At 52.0% G+C, this 16,695-nt stretch overlaps 6 protein-coding genes across 6 annotated transcripts; 3 read left to right on the forward strand and 3 right to left on the reverse strand.

Moving 5' to 3' along the window:
- Positions 1-1,046: 1,046 nt before the first annotated feature.
- On the forward strand, positions 1,047-2,049 carry CLUP02_15004 (synaptobrevin; the record flags this gene model as incomplete). The annotated part of the gene is made up of 5 exons (XM_049293928.1): positions 1,047-1,067; positions 1,178-1,256; positions 1,383-1,515; positions 1,600-1,656; positions 1,746-2,049. The coding sequence occupies 5 exons, from the start codon at positions 1,047-1,049 to the stop codon at positions 2,047-2,049; spliced, it is 594 nt and encodes a 197-aa protein (XP_049151074.1).
- Positions 2,050-3,771: 1,722 nt separating this feature from the next.
- On the reverse strand, positions 3,772-5,916 carry CLUP02_15005 (uncharacterized protein; the record flags this gene model as incomplete). Its single annotated transcript, XM_049293929.1, has 2 exons — positions 3,772-5,599; positions 5,828-5,916. The coding sequence occupies 2 exons, from the start codon at positions 5,914-5,916 to the stop codon at positions 3,772-3,774; spliced, it is 1,917 nt and encodes a 638-aa protein (XP_049151075.1).
- A 5,781-nt stretch (positions 5,917-11,697) lies between these two features.
- Positions 11,698-12,522, forward strand: CLUP02_15006 (profilin; the record flags this gene model as incomplete). The annotated part of the gene is made up of 5 exons (XM_049293930.1): positions 11,698-11,710; positions 11,876-11,891; positions 11,989-12,073; positions 12,159-12,305; positions 12,388-12,522. 5 exons carry the CDS (start codon positions 11,698-11,700, stop codon positions 12,520-12,522), a joined length of 396 nt encoding a protein of 131 aa, XP_049151076.1.
- A 547-nt stretch (positions 12,523-13,069) lies between these two features.
- Positions 13,070-13,849, reverse strand: CLUP02_15007 (Got1-like family protein; the record flags this gene model as incomplete). The annotated part of the gene is made up of 5 exons (XM_049293931.1): positions 13,070-13,366; positions 13,452-13,467; positions 13,539-13,587; positions 13,684-13,710; positions 13,819-13,849. The coding sequence occupies 5 exons, from the start codon at positions 13,847-13,849 to the stop codon at positions 13,070-13,072; spliced, it is 420 nt and encodes a 139-aa protein (XP_049151077.1).
- Positions 13,850-15,194: 1,345 nt separating this feature from the next.
- CLUP02_15008 (uncharacterized protein) lies at positions 15,195-15,833 on the reverse strand (the record flags this gene model as incomplete). Its single annotated transcript, XM_049293932.1, has 1 exon — positions 15,195-15,833. The coding sequence occupies one exon, from the start codon at positions 15,831-15,833 to the stop codon at positions 15,195-15,197; it is 639 nt and encodes a 212-aa protein (XP_049151078.1).
- Positions 15,834-16,153: 320 nt separating this feature from the next.
- CLUP02_15009 (uncharacterized protein) lies at positions 16,154-16,548 on the forward strand (the record flags this gene model as incomplete). The annotated part of the gene is made up of 3 exons (XM_049293933.1): positions 16,154-16,324; positions 16,380-16,464; positions 16,520-16,548. The coding sequence occupies 3 exons, from the start codon at positions 16,154-16,156 to the stop codon at positions 16,546-16,548; spliced, it is 285 nt and encodes a 94-aa protein (XP_049151079.1).
- Between the last annotated feature and the right edge of the window lie 147 nt (positions 16,549-16,695).

Here is a 16,695-nt window from a genome sequence, read left to right on the forward strand (position 1 = left end):
TGTTGTGCGGGTGAAAGGGTGTTGTCTTCAGAACTCTCAAATTTACTTTTTTGTTGTATGAGAGAGGAACAGAGAGGAATTAGGAATGATGCAACTTCTCCCCGGTCCTCATATAAAACATCTGTGAGGTCAAAAATGTCTATGATGGCTAGCGGTGGTAAGTAAGCCGGGGCCGGTGCTGGAGGAGTCATTCACCGAGTCGCCGCCCGCCGTGCATAGTGGGGCGGCCTGGAAGGGGGAAAGGTGACGGGAAGTACCTGCAGCTGCCAACTCGCCGCCGGATCAACCTTGACCTTTATTGTCGGCCACCGTGGCACTCGAATTAGCAGAGTTCCATCGATTTGCTCCCGCACCCAATGACGTCCGTGGTTGGTGGGGGTTCTAGACTTTTGCTCTCGTCAGGTCACGTCACACACCTTGCTCTTTGTAAGGTACCTAAACGGGTACTTTGGTACGGGCTGACCGCCACACTGAGGACGGAAGAGGGGAGCGCCCGAGCCTCCGCAGGCGGCAGGCAGGCTGTCACCGCAATGCTTAGCGGACTTGGTGTGCTGGATGCTAAGCAAGGTACGCAGGTACATCAATGCCTTAATTACTCTGCAGCCTAGAGGGGCAGTCCGCTGAGCCAAGTTTCCCAATAGTGGGTGGTGCATGTGATGTATCGCCCTTCTAAGCCAATCGTTCCCCAAGGTGCCCGCGGTGCCCTCTGTAAGCCTTGAACCGACGCGGAGACGCTTTCTCCATCGTCCTACAACTCGGATCGCCTCCTTTCTCCATTATCTCCATTCCCAATTCCCCCTACGAATACCTGACTTTCTCACCCTCCTACGAATAAGCCCGTTTACTGCTCCCGAACTCGACGTCCTCGATTTATCTACGAATTGCCTACGAACCGACGACAACTAGACTCCGGGACTACGTCTTTTCGCTACCCCTCTCGCTCCTCAAACTCCGCCGTAAGTCGAGGCCGGATCTCCCCTCCCATCGCCTAGACCGCCTTCAACGGCGACGTCTGTGACCGACGACTAACATCACAACTCCAGAAAATGAAGTTGCACTATATCGGAGTACGTCTCTCTTCCATCGCTGCTACCTGGCACTTCGCGCGATCCTAAAAGCACCTGCGAGCGACCTCGCAATTCAATCACCATCGCAACTAACGCCTGCGTCGCAATAGATCCTTCGCAATGACAGCAAGCCCGCCGTCGAGCTCTGCAGCGAGATGGAGCTGTCCGCATACTCCCGGTTCACTAGAAGTAAGCCATCCACGATTTGCGCACGAGGGGGGACTGGTCGCCCCAGCTACGAGCCGGACGACTTGGGCCTCGAGCCTATCGTGCCCTCTCATGCCTGAACTTGGGCTGACGATCCTTGAAACACAGACAGCTACGCCGAGTTCATGAGCCTATTCTCTAAGAAGGTGGCCGAGTCGACGCGCCCTGGCCAGAGGCAAGATATCGAGGAGGGCGACAACACATTCCACTGCGTGGGAAGAAGCGAGGGCATCTGTGGCGTGTAAGTGGGCAACTCTTCAAAGATGCCTTCTCACAAAGGAGCCGTACGCACACCAAGGAGCGGTGCTGACACTCTACTGCGCAGTATCATTTCCGACCACCAATACCCGAGTCTCGTCGCTCACCAGCTTCTCTCCAAGATGTACGTCCACCATCACCCCCAGGGCCGCCAAGCCTTCTCCCCGGGCCTCTTATCAGGTCCCACGGCCATGCTAACAACGGTCGCAACAGCGTCGATGAGTTCCTCACCAAGCACCCGCGCTCCACATGGGCGACGGGCGAACCCAAGCTCGTCCTCCCCGAGCTCAAGGAGTACCTGACGCGGTACCAAGACCCGCAGCAGGCCGACTCGATCCTCAAGATCCAAAAGGAGCTCGACGAGACCAAGATCGTGCTGCACAAGACCATCCAGAGCGTCCTGGAGCGCGGAGAAAAGATCGACGACCTGGTGGCCAAGAGTGACGGCCTGAGCTCCCAGAGTAAGATGTTTTATCAGCAGGCCAAGAAGCAAAACTCGTGCTGCATCGTCATGTAAAAACAAAGAAGTCGTACCCCCTTTTTGTTATCGCCCGCCTTGTGCCTTCTCTCACCTGAGTTGATTTTCGTTAAACCGTCCGGCGTTGGATTCCTCTTGGAACTCTGTCTCGGCATAAACACTCGCTCCGTGTTCAACGTTCCCTTGTTTTCGCAAGAACGACCGTCATTTTTGTTTTCCTGTTTTGCAACAACGTCGGAGGAGAAGAGGCGCTTGCGCTACCTACCACAGCAGGGTGATGGGAAGGCAGGTCAGCAAGGCCCGGTGTTCATATCCCTCGCCCTCCGCGGACCGGGTCACCAAACTTGCTTCTAGTAGCGAGACAAATCGATGGCTAGAGCTTTTAGGATTAATACAAATCTTTCCTTTCTGTTGCAGAATTTGCCGTTGTGCGGATACTGCATGCAGAAGAACAAGGAGAAGAAGAACGGACAAAGAGCGGCAAGTAGCCGAGACATTTTTTTTTTGGCTCGATTCCTTCAGGATGTGAGACAAAGGAAAGCTAGGCGCCCAGTCACTTGTCTCTAATATCTACCGTTCACCATATGACATATGACTGTCTTTTTGGGGTGCGGAAACTTCGATTTCGGCCAGCAAGGCATGTTGTAGGTAGAAAGCAACTTGCGTATGCGATGAATCCTTGGATTCAAGCAATGCGATTCTTGCTTTAATCTTGTTTTTTGACATGTACCTACATATACCATTGTGTCCCTCTGTCCCCCCCCAACTGGCTTGAACCACATACATCGAGATCTTTCTATCCAGTAGGTGCAGTGTTATCTTCCTAAGCAAGAGGGCTACAGCTCTAACCCAGGTGCTTCCAAAAGTCTTAAAAGCCACGCAGAGTCCACGCGGCTATATCTACTGCACAGCCATGGGCTGACTGAGACCGGAACTCGCCGCTGACCTTGAGACTCGAGCGTCTCGAAACCTACATGTGAGCTCCCAACTGCGAACACAACCAAGGTGTAGACGACAGCCCAAGTTACCCAAACGTGGTGACACAAATATTTCGACAGCGGCTTCAAAAAAGGATTGAACCTAGAAAGGGCATGTTTATTTTTAAGCTTTAGGGATTATCCAAGAAGAAAAAAAAGGAAGATTTTCCAAGAAAGCTTTCTTCATAAAGGTGAACCAAAGGCTAACAGGTTTGAAAATGCCCTGGCCCTTGCCCGCCGTCCTTCTCCCTTCCTACACCAGATAAAAAAAAAGAATTTCTCCCCCCAACAGTGGTATCGATTGCGCGCAAAAGAAACGAACCTTCGAGGTCGTATGACAGGAAGATCAGATACTCCATCGGGAATCCTTCTCTGTGTTTTGCTTCTCGGGAAACTCGCTTGCAAGTGACAAAAAAGACCGTTCGAACTTTGCTTTTCTGATAAGGCCACCACACACACATATCCAACCCCCCTACAAGACAATGAACTCTTCAAAACCTGAAACCAGAGTGAAGAAGCCCCCCCTTTCACCAAACGTATGAAATCCCGCTACAAGCATAGTTCGAAATGGTCCTCCAGAATAATAAGGTGAGAGTGATGACAGAAAAAGGTGGAGTAAAGGAACAAATCGGTGGGTGAGAAGGTGGTTAAGTAACAAAAGAGGATTGTTAAAGTCTGATGGCGAGTCCGAGCACCATCAGTGTATGTGGACGAAGGGAATTAGAAGAATGTCCGACATGATGATAGGGATAAGAGCCTAGGCTCTAGAGAGTTTCGTGTGAGTTTACGCCAAGTCATCCTCGACGATAATCCGCGAGCTCTTGCGGTTCTGCGCGATTTGCTGCTCGAACGTCTCGCCGTGGCTGATGAGTGTTGGCGTAGAACTCTTCGTCGTGGATAGGCGCTCATTCTTGCCCACTGTGATGGTCGTCACCGGGCTTCTAACGTTGGGGCTGCCACCGGTACGAACAGCATTCGTCTTCAAGGGACGCAGCATTCGGCGCTGCTGCCGGGAAATGCTGATCTGCCGGGCAATCGAAATTTCTACCGCAGCGCGGAGCGCGTCGTCCGGCTCAGACTCGTCGAGGGACGGCTTTGTGACGTGCGTATGGACGGAGGATACCGATGCTGGGGAACGGTCTTTGGCGCTGGGCGCAGCGCTCGACGGGGCGGTGGACTCGCCTGGTGTTGAGATCATCTGCCATGCGGGTTCGTATATGGTTGGCTTCAGTTGCTCTGTCAGGTGGATCTCCTCGGATTCGTTGTCGTCTGTTGGCGAGTCGAGCATGAGGCCGGACTGCTCGGGCCCGAAGACGAAGTCGTGTACATCAGAGGGCTGGGACCGGGCGATCGTCTCGGGCGATAGAGTCTTTTGCTTGATAGACTCAGGGCTACTTTCCTCTGCGGCTGGCTCGAAGCTTGCTCTCTGCGGGGATGACAAGAAAGCGGGTGAAGTGTTTGAGCGGAATCGGGGTGATTGAGGCGGGTTGTTGGCCGATTCCGAGGGCGTGGCCGGGAATAGTGAGAGCGAAAACGCCGGCGACTTGAGCGGCTGCGGTGATGTTGCCCTCCGACCCCTCATACGTTCCCTCTCCTCCTCTTCTCTAGTGACCTGATCGTTTATCGTTTTCAGTCTGTCCAGAGTAGCTTGCCGCCTTGCCAGAAGCGAAGATGAAGGCTGTAAACCTTGCGATCCCAAAGTCGAATCTTGTGATCCATGTGGTTGTTGTCCCAGGACGTTGCCGAACATTACACTGTACCTCTCCATCGTGATGCTGGGAATCTCCACGTCCAGGAACCCGCCCGATGGCTTAGGCGGCAAAGCCGGTACTCCCATCGACACGTGAACCGGCGCAGAAATGTCCGACTTTTTGACGCTCTTGGTCGACCGTGTGGACGCCATTCTGCTTAGTAGTTTAGGGGGCTTTGAATCTTTCGGGCTCGGCGGGGCTACAGGGCCAGCCGTTTGTGAGCGCTTCATGGCCGGTTTGCTATCCGCTGTTCTCTTCTCAGTATTCCGTCTTCCCAAGTCAGTGGCCTGGTTCGTCGTCGGTGAAATATCGAAGTCCGTTCTCGTCGGTGCCGGATGCTGAAGATTCATAGGTTGTGAGATGGCGACTGGGGACGAGGCAAGTCTCTTGCTTTTAGAACGGCCAAACAATTTCCACCTTCCTGATTTCTGCTTCGGTGCCGGCACGGGTTCCGGTATCTCCTGCGGCGGTTCTGGTGTTGGTGAGGCCCTCATCATGGTCGTGCTGAGGCTGGATGCCTGCGGTTGCCACTCGTCTCTCGGGGCGGGCATCGGCGATGGAAGAAATTCGCGCGACGCTGTGAAGTCCGGAGGTGGATGTGTCGGGCTCCCTATGGCCATGCCTATTGCTATCGTTCCCATGTTGCTATCCATCGAATCTGGCGTCTGAGTCCTGACTGTAAAAGTGCGCGCCGGTGAGAAGTCGTGTGAGAAGTCGCCAGGACTCTCTACCGGAGATGCTGGATTGTCCCGTATCGGGATGTGATACGACTTGTAACCACCACGTGCTGAAGACTGAGGCCTGATGTACAGGTCATCCTTGGACATACGTCTATCAGCAAAGGATCTGAAGCTGGTGGTGCTGTAGTTATGAGGTGAAAGACCTCCGCTAGTGCTGGGCCGCTCAGCCATGGTCGAAGACGCCTTGGATGGAGGTGGTGTAGGCAGCGGGCGATGGCGGTATGTGTTGCGAGTTTCAACGGCAACGGCAGCAGCGGCGGCAGCGTCGGCGGCAGCGTCCTTTGCGAAGAAGGGCACGCTCTCGTTTTGAGAAGCGCTCGAGTCTTCCTTGGTCTGTTGGAAACTTGACACAAGACCCGGCGACCCCAGGACGGGGGACTCTGGGCCGTGCGTCTGCACACCACCGGGGGCCCCTCCACCAGTCCTCATGCTCTTCATAGATCTGGAACGGTTAACCAATTTGAACATGCTCCTCTAATGGCCCGGAACAGGACTTTGCAATGCTAGCGCTTGGCGGATCCTTGTTGACAGGGCTATAAGAGCAAGAACCAGGCGGGATGCCCAGAACGTGAAGCGGGGTGATCGGTTTCGAAAAAGGAGATGATGGGAAGCGGTTGCAGGAACTAGTAGAATCGGAGGACTAGAAGGCCGTCTTCCAAGTTGCGCCAAATGTGGAGGCAAAAGAAGAGAAAATGAGAAATATGGCTGCTAGTAGAAAGGCAGTTGCCGGAAAGAAAGACCAAAGACCCGATGACAGAGAACCCCCCGAAGCCCATATGCAGAGAACAGGAGAGGACCCAGACTGCAGACGGGGGGGACACTCTGACTTAACTCTACTTTGATATCATCCCCTCTGATTTCGCCTCTGCAGGGTCGACCCAGAGCCCAGAAGCCCTCGTTCTTGGTCCCCAGCACGCGACTCGCAACTTTGTCGCCTGTTTGAGATTGATAGGACGGATATTTTAGGGGGGGCTGATCAACACAAGGATGACGAACTTCAACATCCTGTCCTTGGGCCGGTCTGTGGATCGAGGGTCCCGGTCGTTTGTGAACGATAAGTCGCGTATCTTCTGCGGTCGAGTGGAGGTCTTGCGGTTTCGTGTGTCAGACTAGCGAGAACTGTAGGGAAGCACAGCGGCGAAGCATGATTGACGGAGTCGTCATCTGCAGGGTGACCGAGAGGTCTGGAGACTCTGGATAGTCTGATTTCTGTGTTGACACTGCCGTGCGGCGTGGCGGTCAAGGCTGGCTGAGGGGGCTGAGAGTCGAGAGCTGAGTGAGAAGCCTCGGATGACTCCATCGTCAAGCCGCGGCAGCTTCCGGTATTATCGTTCTGGAGCTTCTCGACGAAAAGCTCATAAGAAGCAATTTGACTTCAAATTGACTACGCCCACATGCCTTGTTGTACCCCCCGTCGTATCGTGCCGTACCTTGCCGCTAGAGAGAGCTAAAGAGGGGAGGGATTCGAGAAGGATGAGAGAAGAGGGAGGGTCGCATCCGTGCTTGGTCTGCGGGACATCCTGGAAAGGTTGGGTTACCCCAGCCTGGGGGCAACAAGCCTCAGGGTCGTCCCTGTCATACCGCACGTCCTCTCGCCTTCGTTGTCGTCGGCCCCCCGAGGCCCAAGCCTCGTCCGTCGATGTAATGATCAATTCGCTGATAATCCGAGAAGCCGTCACTGCGCTACAGTAGGTCGCAAGTGGTCGTTGAGGTTATCCAAGAACTGGATTGATCCCAATTGCAAGAAACTGGGTCCGCCGGGATCCGAATCGCCTCTGAAAGATGGGACTGGCCCAGACTCAAGATGAGTAACACGAGGACGTCCCCTCTGATGCCCAGTGCCGCCCCAAGATTTGCCCAACGGTCACCAGGCTGAAAATTGCTTCATTTGAAGTTCAATCTCCCAGCCGATGCGGTCAGCGAATGAGAGTTACACGACGTTGCAGTCGCGGATCCTCTCCGCACCGCTGGGCTAACAACGCCCTGCCCACGCATATACCGATCCCCCACTCTGACATCAAACGGGTCTCTCGTTTTAAATGAAAGGATCAGAGACATCGTTGCTCATCCGGCTTCCCACCAACCATGGTCCACAATCAAGGAAATAACCTTCTCACACTAGGCCTGCTTATCCAGCGTGACGCCAGCGCTGTCCGGTGTAATTTGATCAAATCTTGGTTATTTCCTGGTCCATTTTCCCACCGCTTCTTGGGCCTATTGTCGCACAGGTTTCCGTACGGATACGTTCGTCTCGCAGCTTTGTACGCTCACGGACATAAACACCAATTGTGTTCCCTGATACAACCATGCAACGACATTGCGAAGACAATGCAAGCCGCACACATATCTGGGAAGTTGGTTGACAGAGGACGCGCCAAGTAACACGAAATTGGCAGCTTACTTAGGGCCGACGCTGAATAAGTCTGCCGCTCGAGGTGTCATCGTTCGGGGGGATCTGGTCGACGACACGCCCTAGTGCCTCGTATGCGTCTGCTGTTGGAGCTTACAGGTTGTCCTGTCAGCCGGAAGAAATCAAACACCCTCCCTCTTAGAAGGTGTCGTATTGAAACAGACTTCCTGGGACACGGAGCGCTGTTGCTGAGGTGGGCGCCGCCGAGCGTTGGAAAGTTTGTTGTTCTCGATTTTTTGTTTTTTTGGGCGTTGCCTGTGTGCGCCTGCGACGTGCTGTGCGCTTGGGCCAGACGCTGACAAGCACCTCTTGTTCCTCTCAGTCCACGATAGGCCCACAGTCAGATCATCCTTCCAGGTCCTGAAATGGCTCCCAAGAATCGTAGGCTATCGAGGAGCCCTGTGTGACAAGGCTGACTAGGTATCAGGGCAAACCAGGAGCTTAGAGATGATGGGAGGATGCGGAAGGCTATCCAGCGACGGGGTTTGAACTGTCTCGTCCAGGGTGGAAAGCCGAATGATCGTCTCAAGATTGCAAATCCGCCAGCCAGTGTATCCGTTAGGTGGCCAGAGCGCAAGTAAGAAGTTTACTGACCATCAGGAAGACACCCTGTCGTTTTGATCGCTTCCAAGAGACATCGTCAGTTGAGAGATGCCACGAAGACGCCCCTGAAGAAACCGTCGTCAGATGCGCCCTTGTCTTCTGAACGATAACCTTGTTGCCAGGAGGTGATCGCATTGCTGCCAAAAAGTAAAACTGGTTTGATGAGCAGCATGCAGTATACTCAAAGTTCGTCTGAAGGGATGGCTGGAACCCATTTTCGTGTTCTCTCTTGCTTGTGTGATGTCCACGAATAATGTCATGCAGATGCAGCTGGTTCTTCCCACGGGTTGAGTTTACCAAGTCGCCGTGTAAGCCGAGTCCTCCGCAGCACGTAAGTTTGCGGCAGCCGATCTCAGGCTAAGCAGTTAGTCCCCCGGCTGATTATTCTACGAATAGGATAAAGTTGGGCGCCGGTGTCTGTGTCTCTTCGATGAAGTCTAGCCCTCGTTTAGACTGTCTTCCACAGCCCGTAGATGGATCTGTGAACCCGTGCAAAATCAGGATTCGGAAGCCTGGAATTGTTATTGAGATAACAAGACGACCAGGGCGATCATACTGTTTAACTCCATCGTTTTATATTACTAGAGGATTACCGCAGTATATATAGACACTACCCTACCCTCGAATTCCGTACTATTTAACCTTAACCCTTTTTATAAATTGCCTATCTTTTCCTCTATTCTACCCTCTCCCTCATTAAGGGATTACTAAAATCGTAGTTTTAATAGCTTATTAATAAGCTAATATTATTATTTAAAAATAAATAACTTACGCTTATATATAAGTACTAAGAGTCTTATTATTATAAAAATAATAATAAATATATTAAAGTACTTAAAAGAGCTTTTTAATAAAATTTTAATACTATTTAAAATAATAATCCTCGAGCTATAAAAAAAGCCGAGGTACTATATTAATACGGCCCTATTTATTTTATTAATATTAATAATACCCTTTTTAATATAAGATATATTAATAATACTCTACGGCTATATTACTATATTTTATAAATTATACTTAATATTAATAAGGATTTTAGTATTGTCACGGCAGTGGGCACCAGGGCCCTGTAGGCCCTGTGGCTCAGCCTTAGGCTGCGAGGCTGAGCTCCTAGTAGTCACGTAACGAGCTAGACCGCTAGGCCCAAAGGGCCAGCCTGCTAGCTTCTGCCCACTGTTCTGTTTTTTCCCTCTTTACGTTAAGTCTTCAGTTAATTAGGTTAATATAGCAGCGTTCCGACCTGCCTCGAGTTCCCTTTCGTGACAGTATTATTTTTTAGTTCGTTTCTTAGTTCTTTTATTAAGGCTATTATTATAAAGTTAGTTTAGTTATTAATATTTTAATAAATATTTTAACTTAGCTCTTATAGCTCTTAAATAGAGGCTTTTAAAGGACTTATAATTAAATTATTTATTTATTACGAACGAAGCTATTATAATTAAAGCTATAGCGCTACTTACGGACCTCGATAATAAGTAGTTAGTAATATAATTATCTTTTTTTTATAATAAGCTTAAAAAAGCATCTTAATTTAAGTACTAAGTAGGTACTATACTATTTTATTAAAACTATATTTTTGTACTTATAACTTAGAAAGAATTAACTTTCTTTAATAACAAGGTACTTAGACTAGGGCGATTAATTAGGGTGTGAGACGGCGGCGGATCAAGCGTAACGTAGGCGGTGCCCCGGGTGACGATCCGTTGACAGTGTAGCATCCCGTGAGAGGCATCGGGTGGAAACAACTCTGATAGTTTATCCAGATGATCGGACGTGTACGCTGGTGAGCGAAATTCCATCTGAAGAAGAGAGGCCAAAGCCTGAAAGAGATGCTGTACAGCCTGGACCCCGGCGTGATGGGGACAAGAAGTTCAAAGAGCCGATCGGGTTAATAGACGACTACGACTGTGCAGGACCGAGCTGAAGACGGAAACGTCCCGTCTTTTGGCTCCGAGCTGCGTTGCGCCGTTGACTGCATACAGGTGGATAGAGTAAAGATAGAAGACTTCGAGCGTAAGTTGGGCTGTAGTAGCTGCGGTAGCTAACATGGAATATGCGCTCCTTCTTGCATGGACGATCCAAACATATTTAGAAAGCAACTCTTTTCGCTTGATGTTGCCATTCTGCACGTCCGTCCTCACTTCTCATGTGCCGAGCGTCTGTTTCGTTCCTTCGATCCTTCTGGAAACGAAAAGCCATTGATAGCGACGTCGACGGAGACGACGATGGAGATGGAAGGCGGCATAGAGCTTTGCCGGGCCGTCGGCGGAGATGTGTTGGGCTTGGCGAAGATGGGAAACGGGGGTCGCTGCCGTGGCGCATTGAGTGTGGCGAGCTGAGGCGGTGACGGCCCTCAAATGGGTGGGGCCCAACAATGCCGTGTCTGTACTGTGCCTCCTTCCATCGTACTCGCACAGTTACCCCGCCATCACGTGACTGAACAATGTGTTTGGCGGGGCACATTCCGGAAGTGGCACCCAGGTGGAAAGATACGTAAGGCGGTAAGGGAAGGTATGGTACCTATTACAAGGTAATAGCTACACAGGCGGTGATGGGAATACCCGGCGGATCGTGTGGACTCGTTGAGTTCTCTCGAGTGGATCAGCTACCTCGGGTACGAAGTACAGGTAGGTAGGAAGATAGGGGATTGAATTCGTCAAGACAAGGCTAAGCCGTCGCTGTCGACTAGGAAAGGGAATCAGAAGAAACGATGAGAAATGTTCGGATAAGGTGCAGCAATTCTTTGGCAGTCCCTACCTTGGGTATCTTACTGCGGTAGCTGCATGACATTGCTGGACTTTCCTGAATAAAGCACCTCACAGTTGCCGGGGGGTGGAAGCAACGAGAAACAGAGGTATTCGCCTACGATGCTCGCGATGCTGAAGAAAGTACCCCGCACCGCTACTTTGGCGCCAGCAATGACCTCTCAGCAGGTAGCGTGATACCCCGCCCGGCCCGCTGGACCTAAAAATTGGTTTGCTGAGGTATTCCTCGGAGGAGAGAGGGGCAAACGTCAGGCAGGAAAGAGGAACAAGAAACATCAACAGTCACAAACCGAAATTCCTCCCCTCCATATCCCACACCGCGTCAAAGCTTGAGCTTTTTGCACACCCCCTTTCGACAGAGAGAAGCTTCTTGTCTCTTTTTTGTTAATTTGCACCAGCGAGCACTAGTCTCTTATTTCTTCCCGTCTTCCTTCCTTCATCATGTCGTGGCAAGGTAAGCTCACTCACTTCGCAATCTCCCACCCCCACGAAGGGCCGATGCGGGCGTTGGCAGCTCTCTCCCAAGAGAGACGGAGGGGGAGGGAGAAGCCAAAACCGAGGGGGAAAACCCCCCAGACCTCGAGAATCATCAGGATGAGCTGACAATCTCTCTCTACAGCTTACGTTGACACCAGGTAGCTTTGCACCAGCTTTTTGTTTTCGCGGCTTGCGCATCGCGAGGGATTGTTGAGCTATACAATGGGCCATGGAGAACTGACGTGGGATCTGTAGCTTGGTCGGCACCGGCCACATTGACAAGGCCGCCATCATCAGCATCGCCGGTGACAGCACGTGGGCGTCGAGCGCCGGTTTCACCGTATGTGATCCCGCCTTCAATGACCAACGAATAACTACATTTCTCTATCCGTACCACTACTAACAATATCTCTTGCGCAACATAGCTCTCCGCCACGGAGATGAAGGTTGTTGCCGACATCGTTACCGGAAAGTCGGACGTCAAGGACAAGGCCTTTGCCGATGGCCTGTTCATCGGCGGCGAGAGATACGTCATGGCCCGTGCCGAGGAGGGTGCCATTTACGCACGAAAGGTTGGACGCCCATACACTCTGAAAGCACGAAAAAAAACGTGGCATTGTCTGCAGAAGGGCTGACTTGAAATCACTTGAATAGGGCAAGGAGGGTATCGCCGTCGCCAAGTCTACCCAGGCCATCCTTCTCGGCCACCACGGCGAGAACGCGCAGGCCGGCAGCGCTACTCTGGCGGTGGAGAAGCTGGCAGACTACCTCGTCAGTGTGAGCTACTAAGAATACCAGCCAGGGTGGAGGAGGTGATGGCGTAGACGAGGGGGCACGCGGGGGGATTTTTGCAACTAAAGGAAACAAACCCCTGGAGTTTACTGTGTGCGAGGCAGGCTGGGCATCTCGCTCCCGCGTACACACGAGGATGTTGACACTACGAATCGACGAACACTAGATTAGCAAGAGTTTACCAATGGCGGAATCTTTGCTTAGCCGCGGCTACGTTCGAGCCCGAAATGCGCCAACCATGTATGTCAATGACATGTCTTTCCGTCCTATGTGTGCCAGATGGTTTCTCAAGTGTGTCCTTCCATTCATTCATTATCCTTGAGCGAGTTTCGTCGTCTCTAGACAAAGGTTTCGCCCTTGCTCTAAGAACCGAAAACAAATCCGCGTATAATTACAAGCCTTTATCAAATCATAGGTTCAGGGCCCAACCTGCGCCGTTATGGTATACAATCCCGTCTATACGCTATCCTCCTCATTCCAGTGGCTTCCCCGAAAATCATTGATACGTTGATACATCCCTCCCGACCGCCTTCCAATGGAATATTTACACAGGCAACTCAGCGTTCCGGCGACCGACACCAGACCGGTCGACCGCGGTGCCGATATACGGCCCGATGACGGGGATGTTACGCGCAAAAGCGGCAATCGTGCCGAGGAAGTCGCCAAAGAGGACCATGATGCCGTAGAGCTCGACGCAGAAGCCGATTAGGGGCCACCGTAGCAGGATCAGGGTAAGACCGCCAAAGAAGGCGGCCGTGCCCTTTGCCTTTTGTTTCCGCGCGAAGAAGAGGAGCGTCTTTTGGGGTCCGATGATGATGGTCAGGCCGATGAGGAAGAGAATCTATTGCATTTCAAGGGTCAGCTACTTGCGTGTAGGTGGTCGTTGACTCTGTGGTCAGGGAGGAGGGAGGAGGGGAGTTTCGTACGTTTCCCATGGCCAGCCTGAGAAAGGATCGGGTTAGCTGTGTCGGGAAAGTCAAAGGAGGAGAACAAATCCGCAAGGAACGACTTACATTGCTCGGTCAAAGAACAGCATCACTCCACCGATGAGGAAGAAACCTCCTGTCGCAAGCGCAGAGAAGTTAGCCACCGTGAATCCTACTTGCTGTATGTGCTACTCGATGCGCCAGAGAGGTAGTGATGGCGGCGCAAACGTACCTCCAGAGCAGAAGATTACTCCAATTTCTGTAAGAACAAAGGTCAGCTACGGTCCTTGACAGTGGTGTAGAAGCTGCGCAACATGGTTCCGGTGCGGTATTGCCTATGACGGCTTGGCGGCGCAAAAAGACGTACTTTGAGAGTCGGACATCCACATTGACGCCATCTTGGGTGTATGCTCCTAGCTTCGTTGGAGTTGTGTGGTAGGAAGAGAAGGGAGCTTCGATTCGATCGGATCGTTCGAGGGTAAAGGTTTCTTTCGTTTTCCGTAGGAAGGTAGCTGTACAATCGGAAGGGTCCGAAAAGAGCGTTGTAATCGCGAAAAGAGAGGATGAGAGATACGCGAGAGAGGATTGGCGTACACAGGGCTGTTGGACTGAGCTGCCGTAATTCTTTAGATTAGGCAAAGAACAGATCACCAGGGGGAAAGGTGCCGGCCGCTGGCACGCGAGCAGGGGTCTTTGCTGCAAGTTCCTGTTGCTTGGCCGCGCGCCGTCACACAACGAACCTAACTCTTGGGGGTTTTGGGGGGTGGTGTGCACCAAAAGCCACTAGGAATAATTGGGTCCCTCTAGCAAGGTAACCAATTACAACGTGGGTTCAATTTTCCCACGATGGATTTAACCCGCGCTGTACTCCGTAGTTGGAAAAAAATCAACCTGCTTTCTTGAACATCAACTCAGTGTTGAGTTCGCCTTGAAGGGCTCGACGACACGCGTATCAGGACCGACCCGCTGGCGAGCACACGACCATCAACAGTACAGTCAGGAAATACTCTTCAGCCTTTCCTACACGGCGTTCATTGATGCATGGCGCAACTGGTCTCACAAACCGCTCTTCGTGAGGTTATCCAGCTGGGCAACTGCGGTATAAGATTTGGGAAGATCTCATGACGGAGTGTTTGAGCTCTACCATGGAAATTCATGAGCGTTCCTCTTTTGTGGACACAAGAGGATAGCATCTATACCACCAGCTCCGATATAGACGAGCAAGATCGTCCCCCGGCCGTGGTTCCGGATTCGAGCAAGTCAGAGGCTCGACGACAAAACCGGTAAGGAAAACACAGCTGCATAGCAGTTCCGCCGCGACGGCTGTAGCTTTAAGCTACGGCAACTGAGTATCGTCTCTCAATACGTTCTCGGTAATCTGTCGATTCACAGGCGAAGAACAATAGTTTATCACGATTAAGCCGGAGTGTCATCTAACACCCTATGCTGAAAGGCGCAGGGCTGCATAGTTGAGATTTGACTTTGTTGGTCGCACATCCATAGATTCCTGCACCCTAGTAGCTCATCCTCATGAAGAACAATCATCGTATTGACTTGAAAACGACTCGTTCCGCTCGACACCCCCAGTAACTCCGAAACTTGGTTCATGACCACAGTTGTTGACCCCCAGTAACGCCTAAACAAGGAAACCTGCAGCATCGTGCCTTATGCCTCCTGCCGCCGCCGTCATTCTCTGTCCAATCCACAAGATGTATCCGTAAGATGTAAGGCAGTAGACACCCCTTATTTGAGAACAGTATGCGCACCACGCGCTTCGAGATACTGCTCAGCCGCGCCCTGCGGCAAAGTTCGAATCAGCCCAAACACCTCCTTGTCGTGATACCTCAGCCGCGTCTTGGGATCGACATACGGCGCCGGCAGCCCCGTGATATCGCAGTACCGCTTCGTGTGCGCCAGCGACGGCGCCGACTCGACGTTGGTGTAGGTAACACTCGGGCCCGAGCCCCCGCCGGCGGCACCACCACCGTTGGGGCGCAGACTCTTTTCAAGAACAAGCTTCAACAGGCTGCGCGAGGCCTGCGCGAGGTTCGGGTTGTTGTCGTTGTTGCCGCTGCCGTTGCCGGCGGCTGGCGTCGAGGCGCCGCTGGTAGAGAGGCCGTCGTCGTCGTTGCCGCCGCGGCCGCCCCGCGTCGTCCGCGCCGGCGTGGCCGCAGCGCTGCCCTCTTCTTGTTGCGGGGTCGCCAGGGCTGAGGCCTCGCGGCGGGAGGCATCGCCGAGGATGGTCTTGATGTTCTTGTTGCGGCGCTGGTTGGGTTTCCAGGACGGGTTGCGGAAGCTCTTGTGAATGGAGTGGATGTCGAGCTCGTCGAGGAGGGCTTGGTGGGCTAGTTGCGCCTCTGTAGCTTCTTTCGGGGCCGCCATTTTAGTTGGAATGTGGTATCGTGTGGTTTTGGGGTTTCAAACTGCGATGATACGGCTTTGCTGTATCCATTGGAGGCGGATGGCTGGTTGCGCAACAGGAGGGAAGCAGTGGCCGGGTAGCTTATTCTGCCGTTCCTTACCGCTGAGCGGGAGCTCGGTGTGATCGGTGAGTTGTGCCTAGAGCGCTGTTCGAGTTAAGTCATCTACGATTGCGGTGGGGTACATGTAACAGAGTAAACAAACACACCACAACCACAAATACGTGCCTAACAAAATGGTATGATACCAACCTTGGTCACTCGCAGCGCAGACGAATAGACATGTTAACGAATAGAGTAGGAGAGTCCTCACGAACACCAACAGAACCTGCTGCTTTCTCGCATTATTACCAATGTGGTATGTCGCTCTCTAACAACCCTAGGTCATTACGACTTACACAGTTCCAGGAGAAACTCAACGAGGCGGTGATGGTCATGAATAGATCACTGCAGGTAATTTACCCATTCTTATTCTATGACACTTTGCTGTGACTGATGTCGGTTTCAGGAGATCAACATTGAGAACATGAATGTCGAGCTCGTCGCTCAGATGTTCAAGAACTACCAGTCTAATGTCTTGTTCCATCTTGAGGGTACGTTTCTTGTCATTATGCAGACCTTCGTGAAGCAATTTTAACACTTGACCAGCTACGGACAACCTGAAGCCGCCTGCATGAACATGGCGGAACTCGTCGTTAGGTGCTGGGTGTATGGATGAGGAATGAGACAAGACTGATGACATTTCCGGCGCACTTCACGAGCCATAGAGCAGATACCCACTGAGAAGCCATAACTGGAGGAAAGCTTCAGAATTCTGAATTGAC

Source organism: Colletotrichum lupini, chromosome 8, assembly GCF_023278565.1.
Source record: "Colletotrichum lupini chromosome 8, complete sequence".
Classification (NCBI taxonomy): domain Eukaryota; kingdom Fungi; phylum Ascomycota; class Sordariomycetes; order Glomerellales; family Glomerellaceae; genus Colletotrichum; species Colletotrichum lupini.